The following is a 17,099-nucleotide window of genomic DNA, read 5'->3' on the forward strand; positions in this document are numbered from 1 at the left end:
AGAGGAGAGTAATGGGCACTCAAAACAAAACTGGAAAGCAGTCAAGTTTCTTTTATTCGTGCTGAAAGTTTAAATATGTTTAAATAGCTGAAAAGTCTTTAAGCTCATGAATGTCAGAGTATTTTCCACTCTGTTAAGAGGCTATCAGGCTGCTGGATGTCAGATGACTATCTACTACACTTCTTGGGCTCCTGTTCTTTAGCTGTTTTGTAATAATCTCTACTCTTCTGCTACTGAATTTCACACCAGCCGCAACATCAGCTCCTGCCTGAAGTCTCACAGACACGAATTACTTACCTTGGGTTTACAGACCACACAGAAAACTAAAAAGAGTTTCTCAAGATAATCATGCAAGACCTGTATGAGGTTGTCCAGCTCTCAAAAATGCTCATAACATACCAAAAACAGTAAAATCCCCTAAATAGTGATGAGAAAAATCCATATTTCGGAGGTTTTAGACTGAGGGGGGTTAAAAGATCAGATTGGTCTTCCTATTAACCACATCACTCCTTCCTTACCAGTCTCTGGGACACAGCTTGCAATAGCATGCAGAGAGCTGAACATAACTGCCAGGAAGTCCCTTCACTATTGCTCACTGATTAATACAATAAGGTTCGATGCTCATACCTGACTGCATTTTATCCAAATGTCTTACAGCCTACAGAAATAAGGTAGGATATAAAACAGCATTCTTATGGATGTAAATCTAAGAGGAATTAGAATTTCATTCAATAACTTATATTCACAACCCACGTAATATCAGGATTTGAAAGTATCTAGGTTAGCTTTGAAGCTGTGTTGCACACAGAGATGACCTACCTATCCTACCTAGTATACTTTCAACATTTTCTCCTCAGTACCTATCTCTGTTTCCTCACCATAAAGAAAGCTCAAGGGGACTGAAAACCACAAGAACAAAGTAGTACTGACTGTCTCTGTTAGACCAATCTACATTTTTCCTCTCACTTAGGAGATGACAATGCCATAAACTAGTCTTCAAAGAGTGCAAGATACATTTGTTGGGAAGCAAAAAACAAGAATCCCTATTAACTAGAATCATTTTAGCAATATGGTGATCATCAGAGACCTGTGTGGCCTAATTTTGGTCAGAGTTGAATGCAATGAGGATAAACTACATGTTTGAGGTAGGAGTGGTTAGAAACTGGGAAGAGTTTGACCACAAAAAAGTATTTTTACATCTCTAATCTAAGCCAGTAAATCACAGTTCCCCCCTTAGTATCTACATACTTACAAAACTAAAACTGGATGGGTTTTCAGAAATTCACTGTTAAATACTAGGAAAAAAATATACTGCCTTTCACTTGCATCCCCCAATATACTTTTAAATGCAATGTAATAAGCATAGCATTCCTATTGGGATTATACAAGCTCCTCTACAAATGCAACATTTATATATACCAACTACTGAAAAAAAGCTTTCCACTAAAAATATCCTGCACAAGTTTGCACTGTCACAAAGCTTTTGTTCCACCTTGAAAAGTTTATCTATTCAGTTGAAGCCACTTCACCCTAAGGAAGCAAGCCAAGGTGTCCTTTTAAGGTGATGTTTATCCTGAACACAACAGCTTGACTATAAGACGTAGCACAGACTTACATAATGTACCTTCTTAAACTATGTACTTTCTTTTAAAAAGGTTTTGCTAAGATACCCTGGTAAACTGCACAACAGTGTGGACATAGCTAAGTTTGTTCATATGTAGAGCAAACCGAGATGAACTCATCCTAATTTCCACTGTCATCACATAAATCATTATCTGTCATGATCAGCAGCATGGCATTGAAAGGAGAGGTGTTGTTTGTTAGACATTCAAGTGCCTTAGCACATTTTTGTGTGCTATGGCATATTTTATCAATTATATTTTAAGAGTTTGTTATTTACTACAATATTTCCACACTCACATCATTTACATAGTATTAACAGTGACAACAACACATGTTTTTATTATTACCTTGTTTATTATAATGACGGCCAATGAAGGATGGGGGCCTATTATGGCTGGCACTGTGTTAATAAAGTATTGATCAGTCTTAAAGCTCTAAATAGCAACCTATACACAGTGCACTGGGAGAGCATAAACACCACCAAAACAAGTAGTGAAGTAGTGTTCTTTTGTATTTAAAATATGAGTGTGTTCCCCTCCCCAAAAGACAGAAACATTTTGATTCATTTCATGATAGAAATACAGGCCTCTATGACAATAAATTCTTACAGATGCCATTATATCAGTTAAAGAGAAAATCTTCCTTATGCCCTTACAGTCAGAAAGGCTGCTTCACAAGCTCACACCTTACAAAGCATGAGAGAATGCACATTAGAAAGCATTAAAAATGCTCTCAGACATGAGAGAGCAAGACTTCGATCACATCTTGCACCTTATTACACACACAAGAACCTAATCAGAGGAAACAAAGCAATAGGAACTTATATTTATACTGCCACAGCACACAGAGTAGTAATTGTTCCACTGCGGGCATGGGAAGGGGAAGAAATGAGGAAGCACAGGAAGAAGACAGCAGTGGATTTACTTCACAGCACCTAAGGAGTAATAGAGAGGCAGAGAAAGCTGACCAAACCCTTCTCTTCTGCCACTGAGAAAGTTGTTCCTGTTTGCTTCTGACTGTTCTCTCCTAACTTTTTAAGACCTTCTCCTTTTAATAAAAAACATCATCGTATACATTTCTAAGCACACTTTGTATTTTTATACAATAGTAAACAATAACCCAGTAATTTACTTTAAGTGATCCAAACCATTAAATTTTTTTGGTCCTCCATTTTCAAAGATCTGAGTTTAAATTAAGTTCAGCATTATCCCACTCAGGAGACCCTCAGCTCGTAATTCCTACCATTGAATCGCATGTCCTGGGTCTCAAGTATGTAAGATTTGCCACTGGAAAAAGGAAAAGAACCCTGACCCATCATATTTTGAGGTCTAAAATGCAGAAACATCTGCTAGAATCATATTCAGTTGGCTGAGGTTAGGAATATGGGAGCCTGGAGCTGATCAGTGCTGCCCTAGGTCAATGGGAATTACACTGAGAGGTTTCAGCAGACAAGGGCGTAATTCAGTCAGCTTTAAAAAAAATCCATGAAACAGAAGCTTAACTTTTTCTTTCTTTTTTTACTTTCAGCCTCCTACTCCTTCCTTTCTGCTGTCTGAGCCACTTGTTCTTTTGAGTATATTATCAGAGGTGGAGGCCTTCACATTCCCATGCCAGATGAACTTTAACACAAATGCCATCTTATTTCATCATTTTTATCATAACTAATTTTTTAGCTAATAAAAGCACTTACAGCTTTATCAAGATCAGTAATTACAGAGTACATTTCTTTAAACAATATTATTCTTCTGGTAAAATTATTTTATTGCTTATGTTTTCATACATGAAAAAAATTAGTTGTGCAATAGAAAGCACACAAAGTGTGTTTAATACTGAATAGATAGCATATAAACTTCTTCTTGATCTAAAAATTAAAAATTGCTAAACTTCTCAGGAAGCTATATCAATCAAGATAAATCACAGATTAAACTGGTGTATTTTAAACCATAACACATTTAGAAATTAACAGAAAGGCATTTTAACAAGGTCAATTTAAAAGAACAAAAAACAGAAACAGAAAAGAAAATGCAATGATTTTCAGATGCCATTGTTTCTTTACCTTTTTTTTTCTTTTAATTTCTTTACTTAACTTTTGAATTACAAAAGACTAGGATACTCTGCATCTCAAAGTCCTTCAAGCAGCTTGATATACCTGTAAACCTGAAGCACCTTTAATCCTGCTGGTCTTCTAAATGGTTCAATCACTAGAGAATGCCATGTTACCATAATATCTCACTCTTATAACACGCACTTTAAAATAATCCTTTTGTTCCATCATCTTGTATATCCACTTATACACTATAGGGCAACAGAAGATGCAAAAGGCTATTCAAAGCACGGCCTTTAAACCTTCCAGAGTGTATTAGTTTATTTAATGTAACTGGTTCTCAAAATAGAAAAAATAAAATTAAAAATAATCTGATCATTACCTGTGTGTGCTTCAGTGCAAGGGAACAATTTGAGACGAAAGAGCTACTACTTCAGAGAGAAAATAATTTTTAGGGACATAGTTCAAAAACAACAGGCAGAGTATAAAATAGCAGCCATTTATTGATCTCTTGTCCATGAATTTGTCTAATCCCTTTCTGAACCAGCTGATGCCACTCTGCCTTCTGTTGAAGCAAGCTCCAGAAGGTCACCAACCAACCAACCAATCCATATACCAACATTTCTCTCCCTTTTGAATCGATCACTGATTAACTTCAGCATGTGCCTGATATTCCTCATGCTGGGAGATCTGGCAAACAACAATTCTACCTTTAGTTTATGCCTTCCTTTGAGATTCTGCAAACTTCAAACATATCCTCCCCCTGCCTTCCCCTCCCCAGAGTGAAAAGTCTTTAAGTCTCTCCCTCATAAAGCAGCTGCAGGATCCCCTTGATCTCTCTACCATTCAGGTTCCAGGGAAAGCACTTGACAAATAAAACCCGTAAGAAGTATTGTGGAATTTCCAACATAAAACGTTTACTTGAGCACTGACTGCTAGTTTTCTACTGAGGCAAGGTACCTGAATGTCTAGAGACAATAATGACAACAAAATCAGAAAAAGCGCAGTACTAGGATGCAGAGTGGCAACTACGATCAAAGTCCCTTTCTGATGCCTCAAACTACATGGATCATTCTTACAACTAGAAAGTCAAAAGCCTAAGATTTCTAGTTTCTTGAGAACACAACTCATGGAAACACATGATAATTATGCCAAAATACTTATGAGATGAAGAAAACAAGCTGGTTAGAAAAAAGACCCATTTTCTAGATAAGTATGCTTATTTATTATAACCAGAATAGGTGTCTGGAACACACTGAACTCTTTCTGGTTGACCTTCAGATAATGCTTCTGTGATATAAGAAGCACTACTGCCATTCCATAACAGAGAGGAAGAAACTGCCTTCCTGGGAGGGAAACACTTTTTAAAGGTTGCTGCTGCACCTCCCACTTTCTAAAGGGGACAGGCAACATGGGAGAGACTCTAGCTTCCTTTCCTTGGATACTCATATAAAAGCAGGCAAAATACAACCTCTTGTATCACATTTTGGAGTAATCCTGAACTGATCTTACTTACCTCCAGCAGCAGGTGACAATCTATTTTGAAAGTAAATTATGACCCTTAACAAGAACAAAAAAGAAATGGCACACTTTCTTCCCATGCTGATGAAATTTCAACCATCATGAATCATATAAAATAAAATCAAAGTATACTATCATTTAGTCTGAACATGTATGACTCTCAAGTGAATAGGAACTTGATGGCACTCATACACCTTTAAATAAAAGAAATGCTTTGCCAAGTAAACAGTTCACTCATTCTATTCTCACAGAGAGAAACATTTTATTGCTTTGTGCCCCTCTGTTGTTTACAAAAGAAAAACATCTTTTCATTTTAGTCAAGAAAGCTTCTGTTCCAGAGAACAAAGCCTTCATTTGGGTTTCTCTAATCTTTATGGTGTTTGCAAGTTGGTGTCAAAAATGTTAGTCAAGGCATGCTGTGTTACAGGTCTGTGGGGCAAAAGCAGTCACAAGAGACTTTCCACCCAAGTTAGAAGGAGACCACATTACCATTCTAACTACTTCCTATGGAAGTCACAGTTGTATCAACATCCTGCTGCTTTGTTTGTATTTAACTTGGGATATGACTCTCTACACTCTCAGCATGAATCCTACAATTAAATAGAAGCAGTCCACAGGTTACTAAAAAACAGTCCAGTGTTCTACATTTGAAATGGTACAATTTTTGAGACAATCAACTTGCTATCCATTCACTGAGCATGTTTATAGTACACGTTACCACAGCTGAAACAAGTCAAAATAATCCCTCTAGTAAAATTTTAAAAAACAGTAAAACTGCTCTCTGAAAATTATCTTTTTTCCACAGCTATGTACATGTTGTTATCAAAAAATATATTTAAGAAACCCTGCTGGACAAATTATCATAGCATTTTTTTTCTAAAAATATAGGCTGCATTAGAGCTAACAAATTAGAAAAAAAGTATTTTAAAATTCTACTTTCAAAATAATACCTTATTAATAGTCTAACAAATCTGACCCCAGTGCATTTGCTTGAACTTCAAAAAGTACCTTTTAGTGTCATGTATCCACTATTACATAGCCTAGAACTATCCCCAGGGCAGGTGCTGGCTCTTTTTAGAATATACTAGTGTTCAAAAAAACCCATAAACTAAGCATCTTTGCCCACACCTTTTACTTAAACACCTCAGTTTCCAGTGTAGGCAGGATGAACTTCTTGCTTTCCTTTCTGAAAAAGAAGGGGTGGGGGGAAAGCACTGCCTCCCTGTAACACAGAAAGCGGACAGTCTCTACAGGGAAGCTATGATTGTAAGTGGTTTTAAAGAGTGAGTTCCAAGGAATTTCAAAGAGTAGTTGTCAACTTAGATCACCCTGCCAGTTTCTCCTTGCTATATTGCTTTCCTCATCCTTGCTGCTGTATGGAAGAACCCCAGAAAGGAAATTAACTTCATGACTACAAGTAGAGTACCTACAATATCATCAGGGATTTTCCTGATCAATGAGTGGCATGCTTCTGGCCTGTGTGTGCACTGAACAGGTGTGTTGCACACATAATTACTCTGAAATGTTCCAGGTGCACGGGATTTACTACTCACAGAGATTTCAGATGCACTTTTGACCATGGCTGTACCCACAGTGATGAGGAAGAAATCACTATCCTACTGGGGTGGAGTATTCAGGATATAAAGGACAATATGTTCAGTTGCTCTCCCTTTCCCTCCAGAAGGGAGGTGATGTTTCTGAGATGGTGATAGATGGAATTAGTAATAGGAGAATGTAAGGCAGGGACATGAGCTGATTTGTCCAGGTGCTGGAAACATGTCTAGATTCTCTAGACATCCAACAGCCCTTGTCAGAGCTGCAGCTCCTGCTGAGCTGCTACACAGATGTGAAATCCCCAACTTCTACTCCAGTAAAATTTATAGATGGAAAAAAGCAGTATGTCTGCAGAACCAGATGAATGGTAAACTTTCTTATACTTCTGCCACTAGTACTTCATAAAGCATTTTGACTTCCCTACAAACTCTGACTGTGACTCTAGTTTTACATCTTACATAGTTCTCCCCTTTAGGCTATGATCCCTGACTTCCAAATCCATTCAAAGACTCTTTTCATCCCTACAATATCCTCAAAAGTCCACTTGAAGCTATTTGTATGCTATCTGTACTTGCATTTCCTGCATTAAAAGGAAGGAGGGCACCAGTAATACGACACATTCTCTCTGCTGCAAGAGGACAAGCTTCCAGCCCACAGTACGAAGCTTCTTATTTATTCTCTGCGGAACCAAGCAGACCCAGACCATCGTCTTGCACCCGAGACTGGCATCTAGTGGCAAACACAAGTGTCCTCTCCTGTTTGGAAGAGCTGAACCACTAACTTAGAAGGTGTAAGTGCAGTATGTGCTCAGCACTTCTGCAGAGTGGCAGCTGCTGGGACAGATTGCTTGGTGAAAAAAACACTTTATCCTTTTCTTCCCACAAATATTTCATCCCTGACTATATACAGGTGCCGTTAAATGAATAAAGTAAACATACTGAAAAACAGAGATAAGCTATATTCATTTATTATTTTCAGTTAAAAAAATGGTAGATGTTCTTAAACAAAGGAAGTGATGCTTAATATTATACTGTCACTGTAACAACATTTACTGCAAAATCTAATTTTAAAAGACCCTTATTTTGGACAGCAGAGCAATGTTCTACTTTTGTTATTGAATGAAAAGACTGGTAGCTGGTTATTTTATTAGGAGATCTTCAATGCTTCGTTACTGAAGTAATCTGATTTATTCCACATAAGGGAAAATACATATTCTTCTGGAAATTTGTAGTAAATTTCAGGGAAAAGTCACTTCCAACAAAACTGATTTAGCAATACCCACAGGTGATGGCATGAACTCTATCAAAGGCAAGGAAATTGCCTTTCAAACTCTTGGCAAGAATTTCCTTCAGGATAAGATTCAGAGCACTGAGTGTACTGAGCTGACTGCTAAAGGAAACAGTAATTAACAGCTGGATCTCAAAAATTAAGAATTCACAGATCTTCAAGTCAAAACATGAAGTTCATTCTGTCTGGGGATTAATCTCATGGTCACCCATTTCTAAGTACAGTGTTCGTGACAGGTAACTAAGTCACTGAAAGATCATCAAATTAATGCAAAACCACAGTGAAATAATTTTATTTTAAAAGAATCTTGTATTTAAACATATTTCTAAGGACAGTAAACACCACAGTAAGTTAATTTAAGGACTTTTAACCAAGAAAACCCTAAGTTTTGATAGCAAAGTTTTGGGGCATTTAGGGGAGATGGTGGTTTTACTGTTTGTTTTTAACTTCAGTGGTTGCAGCTTGAAGATTACATGTATAAAATTTACAAGTTGAACTAACAAAAAGGGTGATAATATTTTTTATATCTTTTCCCTCACACGCCATTAGACTTTCTTTTACGACTATTGGCTCTCCAGGTCAAACTTCGTATCTTTCAAAGGGAAAATAACTCTGACCATTTCTAAAAAGATGATCTATCCCACAGAGTAAAATCCACTTTCCACAAAGATAGGTATTTATTTCACATACGTCTATGCAGCAATTTTAATATTATATAAATAGCCATTTATCTATCTATACAGCTATCTAATTTTGTTACAAGCAGGTTTATGAGTTTTGGAAGGAAAGGACATCTGTATGAAAGCATTGTGGACGGCTTGTGGGCATGAAAGTATGCTCCACAAATATGACATTTCTGAAAAATCTGAAAAAACCTCCACCACATCACAGCACAGAAACTTCTCCTACCCTCAAGCTCTTCATGTTACAAAATGAATAAGCTTTTCTAGGCAAACCTTGTGAAGGTCTCAGTAAGCTGTGCTCCTTCCTGTGCACTCGCAGAAATAAAAACAATGTCTGGAAAAAGTAGCCCTGATATATATTTTTAACTACCAATTTTTAAGTTCAGGCCAATTGAAACATTTCTATGGATGATAAATAAATTTCTTAAAACATCAACATTTTGTCAGACCACGCAATACAGACATTTTTAAAACTAGCACTTATTAAAGAATAAAATGTGCACTGATTTTTTTTGTTGTTGTTCTCAGAGATATAAAGAGCTCAAAGCATTAAGACAATTAGCCAAAATGATGGATTTGAACACATGCTGCATTTTACTGTTAACATATATGCGTAACTTCCATTAATGTCAGTATGAGTTATATGTGCACTGCTAAAATAATATAACCATAACAAAAATATTTCCTCCAGAACTAATATAGTAATATTTTTAATAGACATTTTGAAAAAAAAAAAAACAAACCAAAAACAAAAAACAACCAACCAAACACATATTTAGAAAGTAATATGCAAATGCAAATCATTTTCCAAATTTAAATCTTTGGAATTCTTTATAATAGCTTTAATTTTTTCACATGTTGGCATTAAGTTTAGAATAACTTGATGTGTATCTCCTTCCATCAAACTACCTTTCATTTAATGGCCACTTCTCTAGTTTCCAGGTCAAAAAGACCAACCAGATAATGAACAAGATTCAACTTCTATGCACTTTTACTCTAAACTTCCTTAAATAACTGGATGTATAAAGGAACATGTAATGACAACTGAAGAAGTTATCTAAAACTGACAACTGATTGTAGCCAGTATATTAAGATGGATCTTCACAATGTCAGCCAGATGGGCCTAGAATGCAGAGTTATGTTTGGAACTTGAACATAATATAAGCATAGGAAATCATCATGAATGTTCTTAAATACACAGTTCATGCCTATTTAACTGAGAGCTAGCAGCCAAAAACTATAATCACTCAACATTAAATTTAAAAAAATGATAAATAGAAGTTACAGTCAATGCTGCCAATTAATAAATTATCTTAAAATATCCAAGACACATTCTTTTAGTATACTACTACAACACAGAATTATCATTATTCTGTCCATGGACATCTGGGTCTTGCTTCTGCAATCTGGTTTTCAGAATGCTTTATTCGTGAGAAAAAAATAAAATGTAATGCCATATTTAGAACATTCTGTGGTAATGCAGCAGTTTTATAAAGTTTGTTTGTCATACACCTATTTCAGTGAGCAATTTCAAAAATTAAACTATTGTAATGAAATACCCGAATTATTTCTAAAAAACGTTTATTACTAGAATCATAGAATCACAGCATGGTTTGGGTTATGGACATTAAAGATCATCCAGTTCCAACACCTCTCCCATGGGCAGGGACAACTTTCACTAGACCAGGTTGCTCCAAGCCCCATCCAACCTGGTCTTGAACACTGCCAGGGATGGGGTATCCACAACTACTCTGGGCAGCCTGTGCCAGCGCCCCACCACACCACAGGGGAAGAACTTCTCCCTAATGTCTAATCTAAATCTCCCTTTTGTCAGTTTAAAGCAATTACCCCTTGTCCTGTCACAAGATGCCCCTGTAAAAAGCCCTCCTCTAGAATTCTTATCAGCCCCTTGAGGTACTGGAAGGGTACTCTTAAGTTCTCTCCAGAGCCTTTCCTTCTCCAGGCTGAACAAGACTAGCTCTCTCAACCTGTCTTCACAGAAAGGTGCTCCAGAAAAGTAAAAGCAAAAAACCAAACAAAGCCAAACCACCAAAAACAAAAACAAAAAAACCAAACCCCCAAAAAAACAAAACAAAAAAAACCCCACCCCATAAACCAACATACCTTTAACTAGAAATCTTTACTAATTTCATTTTTTAGATCCTAATTTAAAATTTTCTTCTGATTTTTACTATTTTACTTTAAAAGTTTATACTGTAAAAGCACAGTATATATCTCATTAAAAATTTCAAACTATTTCTATCTTGGACCACTGATACTGGGGTCTTTCACCACAGTATCATCACCCTTTATTCATAAAATGGAACAGCTTTTATCAAAAGTCAAACTTCACCATTTTTTGCCAAAATCCCTTCTCTCACTGAAGATACATGCCTTTCATGGCTTCTCTGTGAGGTTCTGTGTACCCAACCAAAAAAAAATCACAGGAAGAGAATTAAAGATACTGCTTCTTTTTCCCCTATTTTGATCAATAATTGATAATTACAATCAAAAACGAAAAGCAAATCTTACCATTTGGACAAAAAACAAGTAGGCACTCAAAGAAACAGACCAAAGCATTATACAGAAAAGATGACTCCATGAAATATACTGGCAATAAGCATCATAGGTGTATTAATATGTACATATACAAGAAAATCAGAAAAACTAAAAAATAAAATAAAATATCTATTGCAGAAGCTAATGCCATGTATTACTCTAATTCATATGTACTCCTATTTATATTTTTTTAATAGATATAGACCTCATTAAAGTCAAAGCAGAAGTTCTTTTGTTTTCACTGGCAACATTTGTGCTTACATGACAGTATTCTGCAACCATATTACATGGCAGCCATTCTTAAAACCTACCTTTATAAAATTCTAGTACATATATGTCTCCATTTCCAATCTGTCTCATTTACAGCAACATTATTAAAACCATTTTTTCTGATTATTTAGCTTCCTTTTATATTAAAGAATATCTACAATTTAACTGAAGTTATATATGGCTTAAGTGTTTGGGGTTTATTCTTCCCTCCCTCAATTAAGTAGTTTCAAAATTACAACTGTGAATTTTCTTTGTTGAAAGTTAACTACACACCAGCCTAGCCAAGTCACAACAGGTTCACTCTTTTTTGCAGATTTTAATGATCATGTCAGAGCTCTAACATCACATAATTACAGATACTTACCTTTATTGTGGGTAGGAGGTTAGATTTAAATTATAGGTCTACCCGCCTTTTTCATTCTGCATATATACATAGTGATAATGTGTATGCAAATAGGCTTTTGGTGGTTTGGGGATTTTTTAACAAATTCAATGCAATAAACTTCGCACCATCCACATAAAGTTAATAAACTCTTTATATGAATTTGACACTAATAGAAATTCCAACATAGAATTCCCACTGTAGATGGGGCTTTAGACTCTCAATTTCTCATGGAAGTCATATTGTGCTGGTATTTTATTTGCATATAACAAAGGAAAGCTTTCAAAATATTATTCTCATGTCAGTTGTTTATTACTCCTAAAATGAAGACTTTCCATATGAATTTAACACTCTTAGAACAACTAGAAGTCCTTAGATTCAGATAAATATATAATAGAACAAAACAAACCAAACCCAAGAAAAAAAACCCTTCTCATAGCAAAAAAGCAGTAATCTTAATTTTTCTAGAAATCAGATAAATCGATGCACTTACTTCATTTCTAAAATTTCTTCAAGCTGTTTTCTTCGTTCTATTCTCAGGTTAGCCAGATGTGCTTCTTTTTCAGCCAAAGACTGCTGTGTTGAGGCAAGACGTGCTTTGGTAGAATCTAATTCTTGTCTAGTCTTTTCCAGTGCATTCATCAGCTCTTCTACCTAAGAGAGAGAACTTTTTAAGCTCCATATTCTTTACAATAAGTCATTCTTAAATCTATATAGATACGGGAAAAAAACCTAAACAAAACTACATAAAAGCAACTATGGTAAACAGCTATTCAGATCTATTCCTGTCTTAACTGTTTTAAAACTGAACAAAAGTAGTCTTTTTAATACCAAAAAATCTTAATGTTCCCATGAATCCACGGAGTAACAAGCAGCATTTATACAAAACAGAACTAATACAGATCACCAGAAATCCATTTAACCTGGGCCACTGCCACATACAGACACAGTTTACAGATGTTTTCTACACCATTTATATTATTTAAATCCAGGGTAGTGGGAACTCAGCATTATAGCAATTTCAGAAATTCTAGAAGCAGATATAGGTATTTCTTCTAATATAAAACTGGTCATGGTAATCGATGGATTTTTCATCAAAAAACACACACCCTTCTGTGCAGAACAGGTTGCCCAGGGAAGCCGTAGGCTCTCCAGTCTTTGGGTATCAGATCTTGAATGAATAAAGCCTCAAGAATCAGATCCAACTTCAAAGTTACTCCTGTTTGAAGTAGGGGTTTCAACCACATTGCCTCTAGTGGTCCCTTCTAACCCCAATTATTCTAGGATTCTGAACTTTAAATGTTCCCGCTCTGGTAACAACTGAGTTATTTTCCTCATTACAACTGTGAGAATCTCTGAACTCTGAAATGTAGGAAAGTGTGGGTAATCCCACTCTTTAATTAGCACTGGTAAATGTCAGCTGGATGTAGAATAAATGGCTTAACTCCAGGAATTCAGCAAACCTCCGCCTTTTCAGAAAACAGAATTCAGAAGAGAAAAAAAAAAAAAAAGTGCATGATATGGTCCGTCACATTCTTTAGAGAACACACTAAAGAATGGAGACTACATATGACACCTGTCTGGCAGCAGGAAATTTACTTGTGGGATGAATCATTACAGTCACAGTACTAGAGAGTCATAAATAGTCCCTGGTAACCAGAACACCAGTATGATTTCCCCCTATTCAAATGATACAGTTTACATTAAAAGCTTCAAGTGAGCAACAGATAAACTTTGGTTTTTTATGAGATATAATGATTCAAATAATGGATATCCTATTTCCTGTATTTTCCTTCTCACCTCTTTTGTCCAAATATTAACACCTTATAAATTAGTGAACACTTCAGGAAGAATACGTGAATAAAATGTAACGGAAAAGAGGATATATTCCAGTTGTTCATGTCATGCAAGCCATTTAAAAGTGTTCACTTTTGCTGGCGTACTGAAGAGTCTAAAAATATTCCACTGTGGCTATCAGTGAATATCAGCATGGCTATGGAGAAAATAAGATGTTTTCTCCAAATTTCATGCAAATTTTTGTTTCTTGTTATTTAAATCCTACTCGCATGCAATCAGTGTTTACAAACGACATTATTTTTGCTTCAGTTTGAAAACACATTGCCTCTCATATAACAGGTTCAATATAGCAAAATTAATAATGCAGTCTTCACCAAATTATGAGTACTCACACCCTGTTTGAAAATTATATACTGATTACTTACCTCTTCTACACCAGCTGCATCTGCTTCTTTATAAGTATTCTCATAAGATAAATGGAATGTAAGAACACATCTGATACCCTTCGTGTGTAAGAAGCTGTATTTCGTGAATGCAGAGTCAGAATTACCAATAGCATTGAAACTACTGATGTTCAACCTTCTACCCAGAAAGTAAAACCAGTGTAATACTGATATAAATAAAACATCAAGGGGTGAAAATGATGCAGCAGAGTCGGTGCAGGTACAAGATTCCACTAAAACAAATCATGAAAGATGAAGGCTTTAGCTATTTTTGTAAAAGGACCACCTAGTGAACTTTCACAGTAGAAGTAGCAAAGAGAAAATATACTTGAGGAAAATAAATAAAAAAGCTGGATTCGCATTTAAATTGGGGGGTGGGTGTGTGTGTCTTAAAAAAAAAAAAAAAAAAAGCCCCCCAAAATGCATAAGGAGAGAGATCAAATGTCTTTAAAAATATACTTAATTTCTAATGTAACACAAGAGACTTCATTTTCTGTTTCAGCACAAGAACGTAAAACCATGCTGTCTCCAACAAGGACAAGGCTCAACTACTAAACCATAATACGACATTTCTGCCTGTTTTCTCAGGTTATTTCTCAGGCTCATCCTTGTGTTTTTTAAAAACTGCTTATAGTTGCTGCTGAGCCTCCAGCCTGCTGGTTAACTCCATGCCACATACATTAATGGAAACAGTAGTAAGTTTTCAAGACTGCAAAGTCATTCATTCATAAAGACTCTTGCTTTGAGACAGCATCTTTAAACACCCAGTCACTCTGCACTTACAGATTTGTTTGGCAGATGAGAACGCAGGAAGGCAGAATAATAGCACTTCCATATCTTTAGTATCATTGCACTCCTTTTCCTACAGGTTCAGCTGAATTTAGTACCCAACCTGCCGACTGATTGAATACTCACCTAAGTTCTGATATACCCCATCAGTTACATTTTAAAACATTTCAGGGAATTAAGAACTTGTGGAAAACAAAGCTGTGGATTTGTTAATGTATATTAATAACATACTCTTGTGTTACCAGACAAAAGAGATCAAAGTTTAAAGGAGAGAGAAAAAAACCTTTAAAAATTTAAATATGAAAACTTTCTCAAACCACAAATCATTAACACGTGTAGACTTGAAAGTTATACTTTCATTTACACTTTCAACCCAGTATTTGCCAGCTAGTTCTTCCTTCACTTTTTGACTATGACCCAAGTTCAGAGTTGTATGTTTTCCTAGTTAACTGTCTCATCAGCACCTACAGCAGGATTCAATTGGAAGGCATGTGCAGAAGAAACTGACTTTTATTTTTCTTTAAATCAACTACTATCCAATGTGAATGTGTGAATGCTGAAGGTGCACACACAATCATCTTTGCATGCTTATTATGCAGCTGTAGAAGATATATTACAATGGAAAATGAACTTTAAACACTGAAGGCAGTATTATCTAGATAGAAAAGTCAGGGTGGAGGGGAACATTGTAAACATACACCCAATTCTTAATGTAAGTACATGTTCTCATCTTTGATATTAGAATTGAAACGATAGCTGAAAGGAATGAAGGGTTAATGCCAGTTTACTACCTCTCAGCCTTACTGTAAGAAATGGGAATATATCCAGTAGTACTAGTGACAGATTTTAGCTTTCTGACCTATGGCAAATGCTCCCTTTTGCTGCATTTAGGAGCACATACTCTTCTGATCGTTACAAAGGGTCAAGAGGAAGTTTGTATTCATGACCCTGTTACCTGTGCTCATACACCCGTTTGCGTCCCAGACCGAAGCCCCTGCGCTATGTAATTATCACACATGCAGCTTTAACCCCTTTATTCACACAGGCAGGTCTCTCACAGTAACCCCGCTCATCAACACGCTCTAAGGTTCGGCGCGGCCACACGCCCCCCCAGGGCTCTCCGTGCCCCCCAGCAGCGAGGCTCCTGCCCTGCAGCGCCACCTGCTGGGAAGGCAGGTGACGTCCCCGAGCTCCCGCGGGCAGCTCCTGACCCAGCCAGGCAGACACTTGATGCCTGAGATCTGCTCATTTTCTCTCCGTTACCTCTATTAGGCGAAACACCTCTAACCAAAACCTCCCATTTATATAGCAGATAAAGAATTAATAAGCATCCATGTTTTGAAAGAATTTACCCTGAGAACATCTTTGAATACAAAGTTCTTTGCTACTACACACTCTATGCCCCCAGTACATTATTAACTGGGTTTTTTTTTTCCTCTTTGCAAGACAACGGCCTCATTTCATCCTTTGGATTTTCTAATAGAAACCTTTTTTATATATATACTTTCAGAAAGTCTAACCAACCCCAGCACTTCAAGGACTTTATTAAAATCACTGCTAGAATTAAGTTTACATCTTAGAACAGCAGAAACCCAGCACATTCTTATAATTCTTCCTTAGTTTTGAGTCTATTTTAAATGAGCACTTTCTACTTCTTCTGCAGCCTCACATTTTCAAGTCCTATCAGCAGCGTTTCACACCAAGATAAGAAAAGAAAAAGAAATGAATGTAGCTGAAGTATACATCTGCATTACCAGATTCTGCAAATTAAAGAAGGTTAGAGTTCAAATGAATGACAGTTTATTAAAAATGCCCTGGAGCATTCTTAATTCCAGATTGGATTCGGCTCAGCACAACTCATGCTAAAATAATACTGTTCCAGTTTGTGGGAATAAGGAGGGGGAGGGACAACTGCATGTTTTCTCAGGTCAAGTATAACATATTTCTGCAGGATGACGAAGAGCTGGCAACTCGCCAGCAGTCAAGGTTAGTATTATTAGTATTACTATCTTAAAGGGTTGGCACTTCATTTTAGCAGCGATATTGGTGATAAATACAAGAGGTTTGGATCTCTCTAACTGACTTTTTCAAGTGTCAGTAGCTATACAAAACTCCCTAGGGTTTTTTATTTAAAAACTTACCTTCTG

At 36.3% G+C, this 17,099-nt stretch overlaps 1 protein-coding gene across 1 annotated transcript in view; it reads right to left on the reverse strand.

Annotated features, from left to right (window-relative positions):
* Positions 1-17,099, reverse strand: part of ERC2 (ELKS/RAB6-interacting/CAST family member 2) — a 491,439-nt gene that overhangs the window by 213,614 nt on the left and 260,726 nt on the right. The window contains exon 13 of the mRNA XM_065687581.1: positions 12,417-12,577. Coding sequence (XP_065543653.1) covers positions 12,417-12,577 — 161 coding nt within the window. The remainder of the gene's footprint in view (positions 1-12,416; positions 12,578-17,099) is intronic.

Source organism: Lathamus discolor, chromosome 7, assembly GCF_037157495.1.
Source record: "Lathamus discolor isolate bLatDis1 chromosome 7, bLatDis1.hap1, whole genome shotgun sequence".
NCBI classification, from domain to species: Eukaryota; Metazoa; Chordata; class Aves; order Psittaciformes; family Psittacidae; genus Lathamus; species Lathamus discolor.